This window comes from Urocampus carinirostris, chromosome 20, assembly GCF_059441175.1.
Source record: "Urocampus carinirostris isolate Australia breed hairy pipefish chromosome 20, RoL_Ucar_1.0, whole genome shotgun sequence".
Lineage (NCBI taxonomy): Eukaryota > Metazoa > Chordata > Actinopteri > Syngnathiformes > Syngnathidae > Urocampus > Urocampus carinirostris.
Window position 1 is genome coordinate 138,396 of NC_142368.1, and position 20,153 is coordinate 158,548.

General features: G+C 44.0%; 1 protein-coding gene and 1 long non-coding RNA gene across 4 annotated transcripts in view; one reads left to right on the plus strand and one right to left on the minus strand.

The window, feature by feature from the left end:
• The window catches only part of tpd52l1 (tpd52 like 1), a 37,981-nt gene extending 18,106 nt beyond the window's left edge, over positions 1 to 19,875 (minus strand). Inside the window, exons 1-9 of one of the 3 annotated variants that reach the window (XM_088325628.1) lie at positions 19,736 to 19,875; positions 19,495 to 19,669; positions 14,622 to 14,716; positions 12,713 to 12,861; positions 11,324 to 11,425; positions 9,844 to 9,858; positions 8,484 to 8,522; positions 7,240 to 7,300; positions 6,911 to 7,062 (exon numbers count right to left, since the gene is read on the minus strand). In XM_088325628.1, coding sequence (XP_088181754.1) covers positions 6,943 to 7,062; positions 7,240 to 7,300; positions 8,484 to 8,522; positions 9,844 to 9,858; positions 11,324 to 11,425; positions 12,713 to 12,861; positions 14,622 to 14,716; positions 19,495 to 19,516 — 603 coding nt within the window. In that variant the 5' untranslated portion in view covers positions 19,517 to 19,669; positions 19,736 to 19,875 and the 3' untranslated portion in view covers positions 6,911 to 6,942. Of the gene's footprint in view, positions 1 to 6,620; positions 7,063 to 7,239; positions 7,301 to 8,483; positions 8,523 to 9,843; positions 9,859 to 11,323; positions 11,426 to 12,712; positions 12,862 to 14,621; positions 14,717 to 19,494; positions 19,670 to 19,735 lie in introns of those variants that run through there. The other 2 variants (XM_088325629.1, XM_088325630.1) reach the window with 2 other exon arrangements.
• LOC148345902 (uncharacterized) lies at positions 12,035 to 17,726 on the plus strand. The gene is made up of 3 exons (XR_015848348.1): positions 12,035 to 13,381; positions 13,462 to 13,554; positions 17,472 to 17,726. It is a non-coding gene; the product is annotated as an uncharacterized LOC148345902 (long non-coding RNA).
• Positions 19,876 to 20,153: the final 278 nt, after the last annotated feature.

Here is a 20,153-nt window from a genome sequence, read left to right on the forward strand (position 1 = left end):
GAATTGGTACTGCCTTACCTGGGACATGAACCCAAGACCCTGAGAGTGAAGTACAGGTCTGCTACCAACTGGACTACCACCGCTGTGGGGTCCCTGTGGTCCACACACACTTTTACAGGTTCTGAGAGTGTGGTTTCAGTTACAATTAAGGTTTGCGGTTTGGTATAGGAGTGTAACGACCTTGATAGCTCAAGTGGTAAGGAGTCTGTGCAGCACATAAAGAGTCATGAGTTCAATCCCCAGACAAGACAGTTCAAGATTACACAACTACAAATTTTGTTTGGAGCTAAGGAAAGAGTTTTGGCTGCTCCGATAAAAACAAACTCTTGGAATTGGTACTGCCTTACCTGGGACATGAACCCAAGACCCTGAGAGTGAAGTACAGGTCTGCTACCAACTGGACTACCACCGCTGTGGGGACCCTGTGGTCCACACACACTTTTACAGGTTCTGAGGTTGTGGTTTCAGTTACAATTAAGGTTTGCGGTTTGGTATAGGAGTGTAACGACCTTGATAGCGCAAGTGGTAAGGAGTCTGTGCAGCACATAAAGAGTCATGAGTTCAATCCCCAGACAAGACAGTTCAAGATTACACAACTACAAATTTTGTTTGGAGCTAAGGCAAGAGTTTTGGCTGCTCCGATAAAAACAAACTCTTGGAATTGGTACTGCCTTACCTGGGACATGAACCCAAGACCCTGAGAGTGAAGTACAGGTCTGCTACCAACTGGACTACCACCGCTGTGGGGTCCCTGTGGTCCACACACACTTTTACAGGTTCTGAGAGTGTGGTTTCAGTTACAATTAAGGTTTGCGGTTTGGTATAGGAGTGTAACGACCTTGATAGCTCAAGTGGTAAGGAGTCTGTGCAGCACATAAAGAGTCATGAGTTCAATCCCCAGACAAGACAGTTCAAGATTACACAACTACAAATTTTGTTTGGAGCTAAGGCAAGAGTTTTGGCTGCTCCGATAAAAGCCAACTCTGTGAATTTGTACTGCCTTGCCTGGGACATGAACCCAAGACCCTGAGAGTGAAGTACAGGTCTGCTACCAACTGGACTACCACCGCTGTGGGGTCCCTAAAGTCCACACACACTTTTAAAGGTTCTGAGGTTGTGGTTTCAGATACAATTAAGGTTTGCGGTTTGGTGTAGGAGTGTAACGACCTTGATAGCTCAAGTGGTAAGGAGTCTGTGTAGCACATAAAGAGTCATGAGTTCAATCCCCAGACAAGACAGTTCAAAATTACACAACTACAAATTTTGTTTGGAGCTAAGGCAAGAGTTTTGGCTGCTCCGATAAAAGCCAACTCTACGAATTTGTTCTGCCTTACCTGGGACATGAACCCAAGACCCTGAGAGTGAAGTACAGGTCTGCTACCAACTGGACTACCACCGCTGTGGGGTCCCTGTGGTCCACACACACTTTTACAGGTTCTGAGAGTGTGGTTTCAGTTACAATTAAGGTTTGCGGTTTGGTATAGGAGTGTAACGACCTTGATAGCTCAAGTGGTAAGGAGTCTGTGTAGCACATAAAGAGTCATGAGTTCAATCCCAGACAAGACAGTTCAAGATTACACAACTACAAATTTTGTTTGGAGCTAAGGAAAGAGTTTTGGCTGCTCCGATAAAAACAAACTCTTGGAATTGGTACTGCCTTGCCTGGGACATGAACCCAAGACCCTGAGAGTGAAGTACAGGTCTGCTACCAACTGCACTACCACCACTGTGGGGTCCCTAAAGTCCACACACACTTTTAAAGGTTCTGAGGTTGTGGTTTCAGATACAATTAAGGTTTGCGGTTTGGTATAGGAGTGTAACGACCTTGATAGCTCAAGTGGTAAGGAGTCTGTGTAGCACATAAAGAGTCATGAGTTCAATCCCCAGACAAGACAGTTCAAAATTACACAACTACAAATTTTGTTTGGAGCTAAGGCAAGAGTTTTGGCTGCTCCGATAAAAGCCAACTCTACGAATTTGTACTGCCTTGCCTGGGACATGAACCCAAGACCCTGAGAGTGAAGTACAGGTCTGCTACCAACTGGACTACCACTGCTGTGGGGTCTCTGCGGTCCACACACACTTTTACAGGTTCTGAGAGTGTGGTTTCAGTTACAATTAAGGTTTGCGGTTTGGTATAGGAGTGTAACGACCTTGATAGCTCAAGTGGTAAGGAGTCTGTGTAGCACATAAAGAGTCATGAGTTCAATCCCCAGACAAGACAGTTCAAAATTACACAACTACAAATTTTGTTTGGAGCTAAGGCAAGAGTTTTGGCTGCTCCGATAAAAGCCAACTCTACGAATTTGTACTGCCTTGCCTGGGACATGAACCCAAGACCCTGAGAGTGAAGTACAGGTCTGCTACCAACTGGACTACCACTGCTGTGGGGTCTCTGCGGTCCACACACACTTTTACAGGTTCTGAGAGTGTGGTTTCAGTTACAATTAAGGTTTGCGGTTTGGTATAGGAGTGTGACGACCTTGATAGCTCAAGTGGTAAGGAGTCTGTGTAACACATAAAGAGTCATGAGTTCAATCCCAGACAAGACAGTTCAAGATTACACAACTACAAATTTTGTTTGGAGCTAAGGCAAGAGTTTTGGCCGCTCCGATAAAAGCCAACTCTACGAATTTGTTCTGGCTTGCCTGGGACATGAACCCAAGACCCTGAGAGTGAAGTACAAGTCTGCTACCAACTGGACTACCACCGCTGTGGGGTCCCTAAAGTCCACACACACTTTTAAAGGTTCTGAGGTTGTGGTTTCAGATACAATTAAGGTTTGCGGTTTGGTATAGGAGTGTAACGACCTTGATAGCTCAAGTGGTAAGGAGTCTGTGTAGCACATAAAGAGTCATGAGTTCAATCCCCAGACAAGACAGTTCAAGATTACACAAGTTCAAATTTTGTTTGGAGCTAAGGCAAGAGTTTTGGCTGCTCCGATAAAAGCCAACTCTGTGAATTTGTACTGCCTTGCCTGGGACATGAACCCAAGACCCTGAGAGTGAAGTACAGGTCTGCTACCAACTGGACTACCACCGCTGTGGGGTCCCTAAAGTCCACACACTTTTAAAGGTTCTAAGGTTGTGGTTTCAGATACAATTAAGGTTTGCGGTTTGGTATAGGAGTGTAACGACCTTGATAGCTCAAGTGGTAAGGAGTCTGTGTAGCACATAAAGAGTCATGAGTTCAATCCCCAGACAAGACAGTTCAAGATTACACAACTACAAATTTTGTTTGGAGCTAAGGCAAGAGTTTTGGCTGCTCCGATAAAAGCCAACACTACGAATTTGTACTGCCTTGCCTGGGACATGAACCCAAGACCCTGAGAGTGAAGTACAGGTCTGCTACCAACTGGACTACCACCACTGTGGGGTCCCTGTGGTCCACACACACTTTTACAGGTTCTGAGGTTGTGGTTTCAGATACAATTAAGGTTTGCGGTTTGGTATAGGAGTGTAACGACCTTGATAGCTCAAGTGGTAAGGAGTCTGTGTAGCACATAAAGAGTCATGAGTTCAATCCCCAGACAAGACAGTTCAAGATTACACAACTACAAATTTTGTTTGGAGCTAAGGCAAGAGTTTTGGCTGCTCCGATAAAAGCCAACTCTACGAATTTGTACTGCCTTGCCTGGGACATGAACCCAAGACCCTGAGAGTGAAGTACAGGTCTGCTACCAACTGGACTACCACCGCTGTGGGGTCCCTGTGGTCCACACACACTTTTACAGGTTCTGAGGTTGTGGTTTTAGATACAATTAAGGTTTGCGGTTTGGTATAGGAGTGTAACGACCTTGATAGCTCAAGTGGTAAGGAGTCTGTGTAGCACCTAAAGAGTCATGAGTTCAATCCCCAGACAAGACAGTTCAAGATTACACAACTACAAATTTTGTTTGGAGCTAAGGCAAGAGTTTTGGCTGCTCCGATAAAAGCCAACTCTACGAATTTGTACTGCCTTGCCTGGGACATGAACCCAAGACCCTGAGAGTGAAGTACAGGTCTGCTACCAACTGGACTACCACCGCTGTGGGGTCCCTGTGGTCCACACACACTTTTAAAGGTTCTGAGGTTGTGGTTTCAGATACAATTAAGGTTTGCGGTTTGGTACAGGACTACCAATGCTCAGTTCAACTGAGACGGAAAGGTAAAAAAAAAAAGAGACTCAAAAAAAGACCGCGTGAAGCACATAACGGTACTGAAAACTGTTCGTTCCCGCGAACAAATACGTCAATATTCCCCCCCACATTTTCGATTTCTTCAAATTAACATTTCTATTTAGAGCCTTGTTGACGGAAGTGAGGCGAGACACAGGGAATGGCGGCTCTCTCTGCTGGTAGTCTTACGAATTTCTTTTTTAATGTTTTCAGTTTGTACATTAGTCACCTTTGAATCAAACAGATATGAGCATTCATATTTAAACCCGTCAAAAAATTGAAATACAAAAGAAATGAGCAAAACTAAAACAACGGAAATATACCGCAGTGTCGTTTTGGGCGCCATCTTTCTAGTTTTTCCACGTTTGAACGGAAACATTCTGAATGGATTTTACTTCAAACTTTTTTATAAATTTCATGAGCTAAATACCGAAATAGAATGCATTTAATGTGCCCAGGAATGGGAGTCATTCAAACACCACGTATTAAACAAAGCTGAATAATATTTATTTCAATAATAGTGATCGCTAGCCAGAACTCACCCGGTTCCTGTAACCATCAAAGGAGAATGTGTAGAATTTGTCCAGACCTCCAAATACCTGGGTGTGCAGCTGGACAACAAACTGGACTGGACTGCCAACACAGAAGCTCTATGTAGGAAAGGGCAAAGCCGACTTGACTTCCTCAGAAGGCTGGCCTCCTTCAAAATCTGCAAAAAGCTCCTGAAAATATTCTATGAGACAGTTGTGGCAAGCGCCCTCTTCTATGCGGCAGCGTGTCGGGGAGGCAGCGTCAAGAAGAAGGATGCCTCTCGTCTCAATAAACTGGCTAGGAAAGCGAGCTCTGTTGTGGGCAAAGAGCTGGACAGCCTAACAGTAGCTGAGAGACAGGCACTGAAAAAGCTGCGATCAATCGTGGACAATCCATGGCATCCGCTACACAGCATTATCTCTAGACAGAAGAGCAGTTTCAGCGACAGACTGCTGTCACCGTCTTGTACTACGGACAGACCGAAGAGATCTTTTCTTCCTCATGCCATGAGGCTCTTTAACTCTACCCGGCAGAGTAAAAGCCCACAGTAAACCACACCACCTACATTGCATATTACCGAATCTTATTGCAATATGTATTCTGTGTAGCACTATATAGATACCCTATATAACACCCTACAGTGGGCATTTGCACGTCACACTGGGTATTTGTATATTGTATTCTTTTTGCTTTATTATTGTATTGTTCTCAGCTCAGGGATGCTGCTGGAAATGGGAATTTCCCTTCGGGGATGAAGAAAGTATCTATCTATCCCTGATTTATTCAAGTCGTGTAGTTTAGGGCGCCATTTTTGTAGTTTTACACATTTGAAGTGAAACGTATTCCTAATAGATTTACCTGCAAACGTTTTTACGTGATCCATTTTTTGAATGTGACATCGATAAGGATTCATTTACACACACAACTTTAACGCAGCAAAATAATATTGATATCGATTTATTCATTCAATTTTATTTATAATAAACACGATAGATACCACTGAATTCCAAACATCAAGTGTAATCCACGTTGCCATTTTTGTAGTTTTCCTCATTTTATTTCGTGAGGAGTTTGCGTAATGTCATTAATTCCAAATATATTTCTCTGCATCTTTTTTTATAAACCTATGTACTGCATATATCAGGGGTCGGCAACCTATGACACACGTGCCATCAGTGGCACGCGAGGGGTTAACCAGCGAGCGCACGGGAAAGTAACAATAATGATTATACTTTAAAAATGCGCATTTTTACCTGATATTTAGACATTTTCAGTTGTGCGCCGTGTTATTTAGAGGCTTTATGTTAGCGACCCTCCTCCTCTGCTTCGTGTGTCGATTGGCGCCTCGCAGAGGAGAGATCTGTGTTTTAACCCAGCCAACGAGGCACACGCGCGCGATAAATGAACGAATCATGACGGCTCCTCCAGCGAAAACATCTCGTTCTTTCCAGCCAGCGTGGACAGACGACTGGGGCAAAAAAAATGACTGCCGTTTTGTGCATTATGTCCCGAGAGTGTTGTACCTCGCGCATCAAGTTTAACGTCATTACCAGACAAAACATGAACATAAATTCAAGGCGTAGACATTAAAACGCGCAGTGTCCAGGTACAGCAAACAAACACAGACCCTGAAAACCTTTGTCACTGCTAAAAACACCACCGCTGAAGCAAGCTATCACATTGCTCACGGCATACAAAGCACAGAAAACCATTTACTGATGGCGAATATTTTAAAGAAGTGTGTGTGTGCGTGCGTGCGTGCACGCCTTCAACTTTGTTGCTGTTATTTTAAGTTTTTATATTTTCTGCAACAAGATATCACTGGTGAATGGTATGCTAGCTGTGCATTGCACTTGTTTTTTGATTGGGGTTCATTGTTGATGAAAAATGGTTGATTCTGGTTCATTTTTGGGGCAAAAAGTTGAAGTCATGGATAAGAATGATCTGCTTATAAGGTAGTGCAGTGAAATATTTGACACAACTTCATTTTCAAAGATTTTGGACGGACCGTGTGCCTCGGACCTTTGTCAAAAATTAAAGTGTACCTTGGTTGGAAAAGGCTTGAAAGACACTGAGTTATAGGATTAAAATGGGTATCCATGTTGTATATTTGGACTGGTGTAAAATGACAGCTGTCGGATATCTAAAAAAAATGTTACGCGAATCATGAATCTTGGCGCGGCAAACCGATTTACAAGGAAATTTAAAAGCGGCACCCCGCACCCAAAAGGTTGCCGACTCCTGGAAAACAGCGACTACGAGCTTTCGGGCGCGTCGGCGGAGTGGCCGGCCGCAGTTTCTCCCGAGCTGGCTTTAGCGGCGGACGAGAGGACGTCCTCGAAACTCCCTCCTGTCCCGGGACTCCCCACTTTGCTCTAGAAAGGCAAAAAAGACGGCGGGCTAAGTACGGCGTCGCCGTTTGTTTTCATATGTACAGTGCCTAGCGAATGTCTTTTCTCCAGCGTCTCCTTTCGCACACCTGTGAATCTATCTCACAGGAGGTACGTACGTTCGGGGGCAATACTTTGGCTAGGCACTGGATTCATACGCACCTTGATGCCGGTCACCGTATTCTCAACTTTCTCCTCAAAGGAGCGGAAGCTGGGAGAGTTTCTGGTCAACAAAACACAAGAAAAACGATTCAAACGTTGTCCCTCCGATCCACCTTCAAATCTTCCAAACATTTGTGTCACTTTACTCGACTCGATTGTTGTTCGCTCACGTCCAAGATCCATTTTAACCAGTGGTATTCAAGTCGTGTTGCAGGACAGCAGTGGGCTTTTTCTTAATCTCTTGTCCGTAACATTGCGGGTTGAATGTCTATCGTGATGTAGACGAAAGCTACATTCGGACTATCGCGTCCAAGCGACATTTGAAGCAAGTTTAAATTCCTAAGGCGTTACTAAACTGCTGCTAAAGGTTCTGGGTTTGGTAGAATCCCAGGCTGGAGAAGAATGCTTTTTAACGGATGGATTTTCTGGACGCTATTGCGATAAAGACACTGGCTACATTTTGGTTGTCGTGTACAAGTGACACTTCGAGCAACATTTTTTTTTACAATTTTGCTTTTTTTCTTCAAATCCGGCATCGCCGCGAGCGGCAGCCTTTCTGGCAGCTCCGTGTTATTTCGCTTTTTGTGATTTATTGTTTTAATCGTTTGCTTCTATCTTCAGTGTTTTTCGTCCCCTTTGACAACGACACTTTGGATGACTTTCTATCCTACGGTTATGGCTTTTAACGCACAAAAATGCGTTTGAGGAATCGACTCCTCGCCCTGAAGAATTCTCGTGCCGGCGTGACGAGGGGGCCCAATCGTGGCTGCAGAGCCGGGGCTAGCTAAGCAGCTAGCGGCGCTATAAATCTTCGGTACAGTCCGTAATCATGGGAAATGCCCTCCCTTCTAATATTCCATCCACCATTTGCACAATAATATGAGAATACGGTTCTAGTTGTTACACTTATTTGAATTGTGCAGTCTTCGGTAGACGGGCGCTCAGTTCATTGGGCTGGAAGTGAATGAGTTGGGTACAATATACAGCGACGTGAATTCGTGATCGCAGACTAGCTTAAGCTATTGTTTGCATCATTCTCAATAGCGCTTGAAAAGCGGCAGAATATTCCGGACACCGTTGCGACACGGACGCAGGCTCCGTTCTGGCTTTAGTGTGCGAGTGACACGCGAAGAAACATTTTTTCGTACGAAGGAAAAACGTCATCCGCCTTCGGCATGGTCATTGAACTTGACACGGATAACAGGATGCGATTGGCTTATTTGGAAGAGAAATGGTCCAATTACCTCATGGCAGGCATGCTCATAGAGTGCGAGATGGAGTAGCTGCCCGCACACAAAAGAGTTCAAGGTTAGCGGTTAGCGGCACACACAGAAACAAAGGCCAGGACGCGTATACCGGGGTTCGTACGAGTGCTCGAAATCCTTCAACTTTAACGTCGCCTTTCCCGGGGTTGAAAACTGCTCGAATTTGGGGTGACCCCGCTTGTAAAGGCTTCAGACGGTTGCCATAATTTTTCAACACGTTTTCTTAAAACGATGCAGACTGTTGTCCGTCGACTTGGCTTTTCCGTCGCGTGTCTTCCCTGGTGATTAACAGCAGCCGGCATGAGTTTGTATGGCATTGTCCTATGAAGCCTCACCCCCTACAGGACAGGGGCACGCTACCCCCAAACAGGACACTATGAAATGTGGATTAATGCAAATATTACCTATCAATTATTGGCCGTGCAAAAAAATAAAGGTTGCGTTTCCCACTGGGAAATTGTAAAGGGAAGAACTTCCTGCAACTGAAAATGGAAGCTCCATATCTTTACCCAACACCTATCTGGGGAAAGATTTGCCTCGGAATAAATATATTCACAATTTACTCAAGATCTAAAAATCATACGCAAGATAGAACATGGCACATGTAAATGGGCGAAACATTTGTGGCTCTGCAAAATACATTATTCACGCTGGATTTTTTATATTTGACTATAAAGGATTTTATAGGATTGACTAAAGTACATGTATTCAGTTTGATGCAATAAAGATATTCACTGACTGTGCTTCAATTCTATGTACATCAGGAGGTCAGGCTGTGTGGAATGCATCAGACGTATTTCTGATAACAGAATTCCCGTGAGTGCCGACGCAGAAGGCCAGACGCAGAAGGGCAGACGTCGGGGCGCCCCCGGTATGCCAAGATTGCAGAGCCCGGCCGACACGCCCTCATGCGGGGAGAAACCCAATGAGAGAAAGCTAAAGATAGTCTTTGCTTTGTTTGTGAAATGTAGAAATGATTTTGGGCAACTTGGATGAGGGCCGTCTCCGATTGGGTACACTTAGGTCTTCTGTTAGGAACAATATACATCCGCCCCCGTGTGGTCCGTCTGATCGTTTCTCTCTCAAAAAAACGAGCGCGCATAATTGTTGGATGAATGTGGGTCGTGTTTGGGTCGATGGAGTCAGATAACTCGTTCGAACGATTTGGTAAACGCTACATTTTGATGGAAAATACCCAACGACGGTACTGGAGAAATTGGAAAATTGGCCATGAAAATGGTGTACGAACCCCGATATACACAAAAAGATATCAAGCACAATGAAATGGTTTAGGATGCCGCTAGTAGATTTTGGAGGAGCATTTTGGAATCCATCTTACCCGATGGGGCTGGACCTTGGCAGCGTGTGGGAGGAGCCAACGTTAGAATTTGACATTTCATTCTCTCAAACGAGACCTTTTAAATCGGCGTGGCTCAACTTTTTGGAGGCCGCGGATCATAACAAAAAAGAAAGATCTGCTGCCACCGGCTGAATGAAACGGCGGCCTCCGCAGAGATACTCGTACGTCAATTTGTCGTCTCAAAGGAGGTTGAGAAACGCGGATTTAAAAAAGGCCTTTGGCAAAAGAAGGACAAGAAGAATCAGGCTTAGAAAGACCACAAAACAGCAAAGCGTGCGACGGAGCGGAGATTTGGACGCATTTTTTTATATTGTTCCTGACTGAATATCGCATCATTACAAACAAAATGATCACAAACGAGTCAATCACGACAAACCATTTCCGGAAAACCTGAAAATAAAAAAAGCGAAAAAAATAACGATAAAGACGCGTTTAAGTCAACTCATAAGGTCAGATTCTTGAGCCTCTTGTATAGATTTTGAGAATGTTGATCATATCCAAAGATTGGACCCCAAAAAGGGGTTCGGGTTATATGTTGACAACATTTTGAAAAATGGGCTTCCATTTTGGGTTATTTCTTTGGGGGATGAACATTTTGCTACACCTAAAATGAAACATATTATTCTCTCAGTCCAAATGTAACATGATCTTTAAATAAAGTGGTAGGAAAAGTGTATCTTACATTTTTGCAGGTGTATAGCGTACATTTGATTTATTTGAGTTTCGTGATAGGCTATTTCGTGGGTGTCAAACTCATCTGAGATGGGGGGCCCACATTTTATAGAAAAAAATAATCTCACAGGGGCCAGACGAGTAGATTCAAGGGGAAAATGCAGAAGAGAGAAAAAAAAGGGAGACTGAGAAAGAGAGCGCACTAGGGAGAGAAAGGGAGATAGAAAGAGAGACAAAGGGAAAGAGAAAAAGAGATAAAGTGAGAAAAGAGAAAATGCAACAGAAAAAAATGAGAGAGAGAAAGAGATAAAACAAGAGAGGATGAAATAAAGAAAGGAAGAGAGAGAGAAATACAGCTCCAGTTGTCTTGCGAGCGGTGCCTGGCTTTGGCAACCTCGAGTGGCCGTATTTCAAACCGTGGTTCATTTCGCTCATGTGCTTCTTTCGACAATGTCTCGCGGGCCAGATGACAAACCCTTGGCGGGGCTTCATTTTTGACCCCCGTGGGGAAAACTTGCATTTTTGGGGGACGGTTTTATCGAATCTTCTGTCGTTTTGCGCACTATTTCTCTATCCGTCCGAAAGTTCAATATTCCAATAAAGAGCAAATCAAAAGTGTAAAAAGGAACGGCCCGACGGCGTCAGTTGGCCAAATGCTCAATAGGAAAGCGGGCACGCGGGCATACCTGCTAGGAAATAGCAATTGTAGGCCGGCCAGGCTGGATTTCAAAATAGAAATATTCATTTTCCTTCCTGTACTGATGAAAGCGGGCCGGTTTCCACTTACCTGACGTCTCCCAACTTCCTGTTGATGGCGCTAGCCAGAGTGCCCAACGCCGCCGAGGTCTTTTGGCCCGCCGAGCTCAGCGTTTCCGACGTACTCTTGTACCTAGCGAGCGCAAAACAACACGCTTATCGCTCTTATTTGACGTATGCCGGTCACAAGAAAAAGACTTAACCGGCAGGGGTGCGCGAACGACGGCCCGCGGGCCCCACCCGGCCTGTCAGGCACACCAAAAGATCCCGTACAGAGACGTGACTCGCGAACCCGACCTCGTTCGTTAAAAGGTAACTCGGGCACAAAATGGACGCTATGCCGGTTGGTTGTTGGGTTACGGAAGTTATATACAGAATCCGGGTTAGGGTTAGAATCTGCTGTTTGTCTAAGAAACGACAACATTGCCATCTTTACTCGAGCCCCCATACCGTTTCTACTGTAGGAGAAATTGTAGGTTCGATAATCTTTTAAGTCTTCTTTCGTGATTGAATTAAGTACATCGGGAACCAGCCATGAGGGGGAGCCTTTTATTTCGTCATCCCAAAAGAACTCAGAGAACTCCAAAAATAACAATGCTTTTATAGCTTCAGCCCAAAAGGCGGCCCTAGTCCTCAGTAATCAACCCGGACATGTTGTTCGTACCCTTATTAGGACATGTTGTTGCCTCAGTTTGCTCAGAGAGTCCTTGAAGAAAGGCCTTGTAGGTCTCATGCCCATTTTGGTAAACTCAACTATCTTGTCAAGGATCTTCTCGAATGATGTCAACATTCCCTCACTACTGTAAGCAACGTAAGCAGGTTTTTCTACATTTCTAATGTATGCAACTGTATTCTACAAATGTAAGTCTATTTTCCACAACACTACCGTCGATTAAAAATGCGTGTTTCTCTGGTCAACAGTGTCCTTTATTCCTTTGTCGATTCAAGTTTCCTTGACACGTAAATCAACGTCGTTTGTTGGTATCCAACCGTATGCCCAATTTATGTGCGCGCGTCTACTATTTTACCCCCGGACTGATCGATTATTATCCTTATCGATGAACTGGAAAATCAAGCGTTTGAAACTGTATAAAGGACCGTTTCCATCTTGAAAAATGCTAGACACAACACGGGGCTACGTCGGATAAATTGCGGCGGGTCACCGCGAGCGCTATCTGCCGGCCGAATCGGTAACCGCCGGATCCGTAAAATAGCCGTTTCCTCTGCGTTCTATCCCTCCCGAAAAAGAGGCAAAAGAACAGCCGTGCCCCATTTATAACGAGACGTGGATCTTTTGGTCCGTGAGCACTTTAACTAGCGTGAACGGCCCGGCAGTAGCGAGGAGGATGCGCCGGTGCTCGCGTCAGCGGACACCAATTGCCGTCATCGGTTCGGCCTGAAGAGCGGGCGTGTCCCTTACGCCACGGAGCTCTGCACGTCCTTCCATCCCCGACTCAAGTTGCTGCGGAGCTCGCCCAGGGCGCCCACGCCCAGTTTGTGCTTCAGTTCCACGTGACGCTTCTCTTTGGATGCCAGCACTTGCCGAAGCGTGCCGATTTCCTCCTCCAGCTGCAGATAAACAAAATCAAAACTAAATCAAAAGAACCTGATTAAAAGCCGCACGCTGAAATGTCAGAACATAATACCGATTTGTCTTTGAATGAACTGGACCCGATTTAAAGAACAGCCGTGAAAGTCAACTCAATCGCGTCCATTTCGCACCTTTGAGGCCCGGCGCCAGGTGGTTTACGGCACGTTTTTTCCAGATCACGTGACTGTTCAAGATGGCGATTACAAAGACGAGCACATATTTTCTAGGGCGTCAAAAGAAAATGCCAAGGAGGGCTGCAAAGATGGCGTCTATTGTAAGCCCTACATTTCGAGATCCCGGCGCCGGGAAGACCATACTGTTGAGAAGAGCCAGACTGTAACAAAGACGTGTATTTTTATGTTACTGTCATCTGCGGTTATCCAGGTAACAAAACTAATTGCATTTGCTTGTTATCGTTCCTGGAGTATTAAAGGCAACTTAGCAACCGGATTTTGACGCCGATGGACACGATTTAGATCAAGGCTTCAGACACCTTATGTGAGTCTTTTTGTATTGTTGTCATTGGTGGTTGCTGCAGTAACTGACCAAATTGCATTTGCCTGTTATCGTTCCTCTAGGATTAAAGGAAACTTCAGCAACTTTCATTTGCCGCTCAACTCGGATGTAGAAATGGAGGACTTGATGATATGTGGTCGAAAAGATGAAATATCGTGAGTACGGTACATTGTCAATATAGAATAACGTACTCTTACACCTCCTATCTTGCTCCTGTTACGTATTCTGTCAATGATGTTGGCAACGACTTCCTACTCTTTCAGGGCATCTTAAACCTTTTCAGGTGTCACAGCAGAGTTTTGTATTTAGAGCGCGTGCGTTGTGGAAAAGAGCAGCTGGCAGTTTTCTTCAGGGCCACCAAGAAAAATGGATTTTTTTGTATCTGCCGATACAGTCTCCGCCCGATACCTCGGGGATCGTGTATTCTCATATTGTGTATTTGAAAAAGACATATCTCCATCTTGGAATCCTATTTTTATTTGTAATTTCTTCATTTCAAACAGAACCTCGAGCAAAAAATTGGAGACAAGTCTTTAGTATAACGAGGCCTACGTGCGTGTACGCATAAATATAGGTTAAGACGTTGAAATGTCTATTAAAAAAGACAATTGATCCAAATGCTATTCAAAAGAAAGCGTTTAAACATGACATTTGATCATACGGAATTGAAAATGCGACAGAGCTAGTTCCAAATTGTCAGTGGCGCAAAATATGATAAATACATCATTAGAAAAAATATCAAGTCCAGAAAAGTGTTGCCATGAATGCTCCAGAAATGTATTTTTGGCTGATGATACGAAAAGGGAAACTGGGGACAAGACCGGCACCAAAACAACATGTTTTAGGAGTAGTTTTTGATTCATCACGACACGATTGGACCAGACTGACACTAAAGTACAATACAGTATGACGGCGAGATAACTTCATACGGTATTTTATATGTATAACTGTAAATGAGCTTTTCTTTGGTTTGAATGTATAATAAGGGTATTTGCGTGTTTGACGTATACGTAAATATTTCTTCTTGGCGGGTTTTTTGTCAACGGCAGGTCCTTTTTGGAAGGCGAGTCCTGCCCAAAAAAGGAATTGTCCTATATGTATATATTTATATCACGATCATGTTTGCCTGTCAGGCCAGATGAAAAAGAGCTCGACTGGCCACATGTGAGCCACGGGCCCTAGTTTGCCCACCCCTGATTCGTATGCTATTGTGTGGTGGTACTTTGGCCAACTCGCTTTGGATTTCCTCTCGCTCCTCCTCCGTCATGATGGAGGTGCCCGGGTTGGCGTCTTCTTCCCTCAGCGGCTCCAGAAAACCTGACAACGCAAATTGAAGACGTGAATGAACGCTATAAGCAAAGTCGGAGGTAGAGATGGACCGACGATCGACCGACGATCGACCGACGATCGACCGACGATCGACCGAGACGATGATCGCCGCCGATATTTGGGAATTTGACGGGCATCGGTATCGGCATTTTTATTTATACGACCGAGTTATTTGGGCTCGGGTGCAGCCCAGCCTCCCGCTCTCCCGCTACCCACCCCGCGCCTTCCGATTGGATAGGCGACCGGGGGCGGAGCCATAAAGCACAAAGTCATTTTAGAGTGAAAAAACAGCAGCGGCACAAAAAGCAAAGATATCTCATCGTTTCATACTTTTGCATTCTGCGGATATCCATTTCCTTTCATTTCTCTATATGAAGAAATCGTTTCCGTCAAATTGTCATTAAAGCTCGTCATAAGCGGATTAGAAGTCAACTCATACGTACTGTCCCTTTAAAATGGATGTTTCTTGTCTAGCAACAGGGTAGATATTCCTATTTTGCGAATGTAGTTCCCCAATGACTCATTTCTATTTATAAAAATGACTCCTATACAGTATTTCTGACGAGGGTGTCCTCTGCCCACTGCCCAAAGATAGCCGGGAAGGGTTTGGGCACCCCCGTGACCCTACTGAGGAGACGAGCTGAATAAAATGCGTGGATGGATGGCGTATTTCGATTGTTTATTATCAAATGGCTTGAATGATGGACTACACTTTTCCAGAAGATCATTTTGATTGATTTAGGGAAGACTTTTTTTGGAATGACAAGAAAAATCATCATAAAATATGAACTATTATTTAAAAGCAAAGTCCTAGATCATGCCACTTTTTTTAAAAGCACTACATTTGATAACGTCACTAGAAAACTCAAAATGACTATTTTTTTTTGGCATTATATTTGATTTTATGGAGAAAGAGCGTGAGCAAAAAAATTAGGAAAACATGACATCCGTTGATTATTGGATCAGTACAAGAAGATGTGAGATTACATGTCTATATGTATTACATATATCATAAAGAGGGACCCAAAAAGATACTGGGGTCTTTTTTTAGAAGTAATCATTCTTTTCAACTTGTAAAATGGCTGACGCGGTCACATGTGCAGACATAGGAAGTGATTTCCTTTGAAATAATAACGGGTCGAAATAAAGGTGGCTCTTTTCCCCAAAATGCTGCCGGCCGAGTACAGCGCACTCCTTTGTTTCTGCCGCCTATTTGCTCACAAGTTGGCAGTCATGTGCTGAAACCAAAGCAGAGGCCCAAAGCGGGCGGGCGGGCGGGGCCCCTAAGCCTTCACCTGAAAAAAAATGCAAACATGAGAGTGCCTCGTTGTTGTATTCCAACCACTTGAAGACATATTTTGTTCGGGGGACGAAGCCAGAAGATTCTAAAAACCTTTCGTCCTTCAAATCTGACGACAATGACTTCAAAGATTTGTTTACCCTCGTTTTAAACAGCATATGCAAACTCTTATTTGATATTTAGAGCAGAGCCTCTTGATGATTTTCCGTCACGCCCTTTCCCTACATCGTGTCGTGGAGGTGCAAACGCACGTTGATCTTAAAGGCCATTATAAAAAAAAAAACAACAAGAATGTTCCCTGAGGTGAATTGCGCGTTCATCCCTGGATGAGCAATTATCGAGTAACATGGTGCACAAAAAAAATTTTTTTTAAGGGGGGAGATAAAGCAAAAGAAGATTTAAAAAAAAAAATACCCAAATGATATGGATGCAAAAAGTGAATAAAAATAAACAGAAAATAGTTGAGAAAAAAACCTGGAAAAGGCAAGAAAATAAGTTAAAAGCTTGGGAAAAAGAAAAAGAAAATGGAAAACAAAGAAAGTTAAAAGAAGTCAAAAGCTAGGAAAAATAAAATGAGAAAAATGAAGGAAAAGGGGGAACAACAAAAGTAGAAAAAAGCAGGGGGAAAAAAAGTTTGGGAAACAAGAAAGAAAAAAAAGATTGGTCTGGTGTTGCATTCAAATCATTTGCAAATCCATCAACTCAATCTTGTTGCCAACTTTGTACTTTCACTGAAAAAGTCAAGTCATGTTTATTTGTGATGCCCTTAATCACAAAGAGTTTAAAGGGCTGCACAGGTTATTGCACAGACTATTTTTCAGACTATTATGACATCATTCCCTGATCTAAAAACCAACATGAGGGCAAGGAAAAAACTCAAAAACTTCAACATGAGGAAAATGAAGAAACCTTGAGAAATACACTTCTGTATTGTACAACAGACTCTGTCAAACGTTAATTTTACTATGTAACAAAAAAATATTGTTAAAAAGGGGAAATCTCACGTAAAAGCAAATGTGGGCCGCGCAAGCTTTCCGGTATCGCCTTATCGTTCCAAATCGAAAAGCGAACACGTGCTGCCAGAAATCCAGCAGAACGCGATCGGACGTCAGGTTTCCGAGATGTTCGGTTGCATGTCGCTCGCCGTTCTTATTCGCAGACTTTGTGTGAACGCCCAAACGTTTCAGGGACCTTTACTCGTTCCTCATGAAGGATTTGATATTTTATTTCTTTGACTAGAAGGGATTTTATACACAAATGACAGTTATTGAATGCAATGAAGATTTTTCACAGAAGAGGCTGAAGTTCAACGACAGGTGGCGCCGTTCCGAGTGGGGAATGTTTTGGCTGGGGAATTTTGATAGCGGGGCGCTGACGAGGGAATTAGGCCTCGTTTTGATAAACGTTTGGCATTGTTTTGAGCTGATAATGAGTTTCCTTTAGACATGGTGGCGCCTTTCGGCAAGGAGGTGGTGAAGCTGGCGCCTGACCCGCCCCATGAGGGGTGGCCGACGCGCCGGGCTTGTGAAAAGACGTGGACAGAAGACAGAAGAAGAGAGATGGGGGATCAGATCGGAGAATCAGAGGAACGATCGAAAAAGGAGGCTTGAGGAAGCCTCGAGCGACAATAATTCGACTCATTGGATGGAATTCACTTAGATAAATACTTCAAGAAAATAAATCTGCCCCCGTGTGAAAATGCCGGCTATCTTTGTTCATTTTCCCATTAAGAAACGAGCATACATTGTTAGGAGAATAAAGTTTGCTTTTGGTTAATGGAGTCAGATAACTCATTCGAACAATTTGGCAAACGTTACATTTGTAAAATGGATTTTTCCCTAACACTCGCCGTTTGAGAAGCACCGATTTAGAGAAATGGATGTCATTTTGCGATCATTCTTTGAATTGCAAACTCTCGAGAAGCAAGTCAAGTTTCTTTGTTGGGCGCTTCATCACGACAAGTTTCGAGGCCAGATCAGGCCCACTAACGGTTTAAATTCGGCCCGAAAGACAACAGTGAGAGAAGCGCAAGAGGAAAATGAGCTGCAATTTTAAAAATGTCCACTTGATGTTACCCAAGCCAGTTAACACTTGCAAAACAGCCGTGGTCGTATTTCTCTATTTCTCTCTCACTTTATTCTTTATTTTTTCCTCCCTCCCTTTCCCTTTCTTTCTCCTGTTCACTCCCTCTTTCTTTTTTCTCTCTTTTCTCTATTTCTCTTTCTGCAACTCTTTATATTTCCTCTCTCTGTAACTTACGCTGTAATTGTCTTTCTCTCTCACGCTTTTTCTCTTTTCCTCTCAACTTCTCTTTCTCTCCCCTTTTTTGATCCCTCTCTCTCCCTGTCTCTTTTTCCACTGCTCACTCTTTTACTTTCTTTCTCTGTTTTTTCTCTTCTCTTATTCTTTTTATCTTTCTCTCTTCATTTCTTTTTTTCTTTATTTCTTCACTCATATCTCGATTCTGCTCTTTTTGTCTCACTGTTACTCTGTCTCCCTTGTTCTCCCTATCCGTTTATTGCTCTCTCCTTCCCTCCCTTTCTCTCTTTCTCTAAAACTTATTAGTCCGGCCCCCGTGAGATTATTTTTATCGCATTTGTGGCCCCCAGCTAAAACGAGTTTGACAACTCTGGTCTACACGCACGACAGAATCTTTTTTTTTTGTACAAAAAAGCAGCCATCGAGACCTTTTCTTTTTTTTTTTTTTGTGATCAGCAACCAGAGAGCCGGAAAAGGCCATTCCGGCAAAAAAAAGCAGTTTGCTTCCCTTTGCCGAAAGAGGAAAATCTACTCCGGGTCAGCAGATTCAGCTTCCTGCTAGCGAAACCAACACGCTGTTAAAAGGGAGAGTGTGCCCAACTCACCGTCCACGGGCCAAACGTGGCCCGCCGCATCCTTTGATGCAATGCCGAGAGAAGCGCAAGAGAAAAATGAGACAGAGAAGGCGGTGTTTTTAAAGATGCCCGCTGGATGTCGCCTAAGCGCTCATTTGAACTCGGGGCCACACCATAGAACAAATATTCTGTCGGGGTTCGGACGACACGAGTTAAATCCAAGTGGATAAACACGACACGAGATGAAAGAATATCGAGCGTCAAAAAAACTCCATCACAGTTTCATATTGAAATCTTACATTCCGGAATGAGAGGTCAATGGTGAGCCTCTGAAAACTAAAGCACATTTTTGAGCTCAAATGAGTCGAACACCCCTGTGTGACACAATGCATCGACATGACTCCAATATTACACACTGTCCCTTTAAGGTGAGTCTTATCGTGACGTCACGCGCAATAACCACCTGTACCGGCTCAAATTGAACGCCCTTTTTTTTGGGCCACGCTTTCGACAAAGAGACGAGAGTTGATTCGCATTAGCGGACGAAAGTTTAGTGGACGACAAGAAAAAGGACAAGGTTTCGTTCGGTGTCGCCTGAATGAGAGAAAAGGAAAGGGGGAAAAACAACCGACCTTGTTGTTGGTTCGTGTCCATGGCTCCAAAGTGTTTAGCTCGTCCGGTCTGCTTCCGGTCACGGCCGGGTCACGTGATATCACGTGACGGATTCGGTGGCCCTTAAGGTCTCGCTACCCGGCCAGCGCTCCTCGCGTGTCGTTTGCGAACGCAACGGCTCCATGAACCGGTTCTCTGAAGTCGATAATAGCAGCCAGCTGCCTTCAACAGATGGAGGTGTCGTCGGTGAACGAAACCTACCTTCAACGGTGGGAGGTTTCGTTGGTGAACGAAGCGGCTTGATGAGCCGGCTCTCCACCACCTTTCCAGGCGCACTCGCTCGCCTCGATTTTCCGATCTCCAGTATTTCTTTTAACTCACCCAGCTGTGTCTCTTTAACTGATCAACTTCTAGTGAGCTAACATTCAACAGATGAACACAACTTTAAGAACTCCATCGAATGTGTGTTTTTTAATGCCCTGAATATACATTTTCAATAGTTTGCCATAACAGGGTAGAACTTTACAAGTGACTCGTGCGAGTATATGACATTTCAAAACAAATTAGAAGAGAGTAAAAGTTGAAGCTTACCGCTTTTTCCACAGTGGACGTCACTTCCTGTCAACGGCTTCTATGGAATTGTAGTCTTTTTCGGAAGGCAATGAAGAACATTTTAATA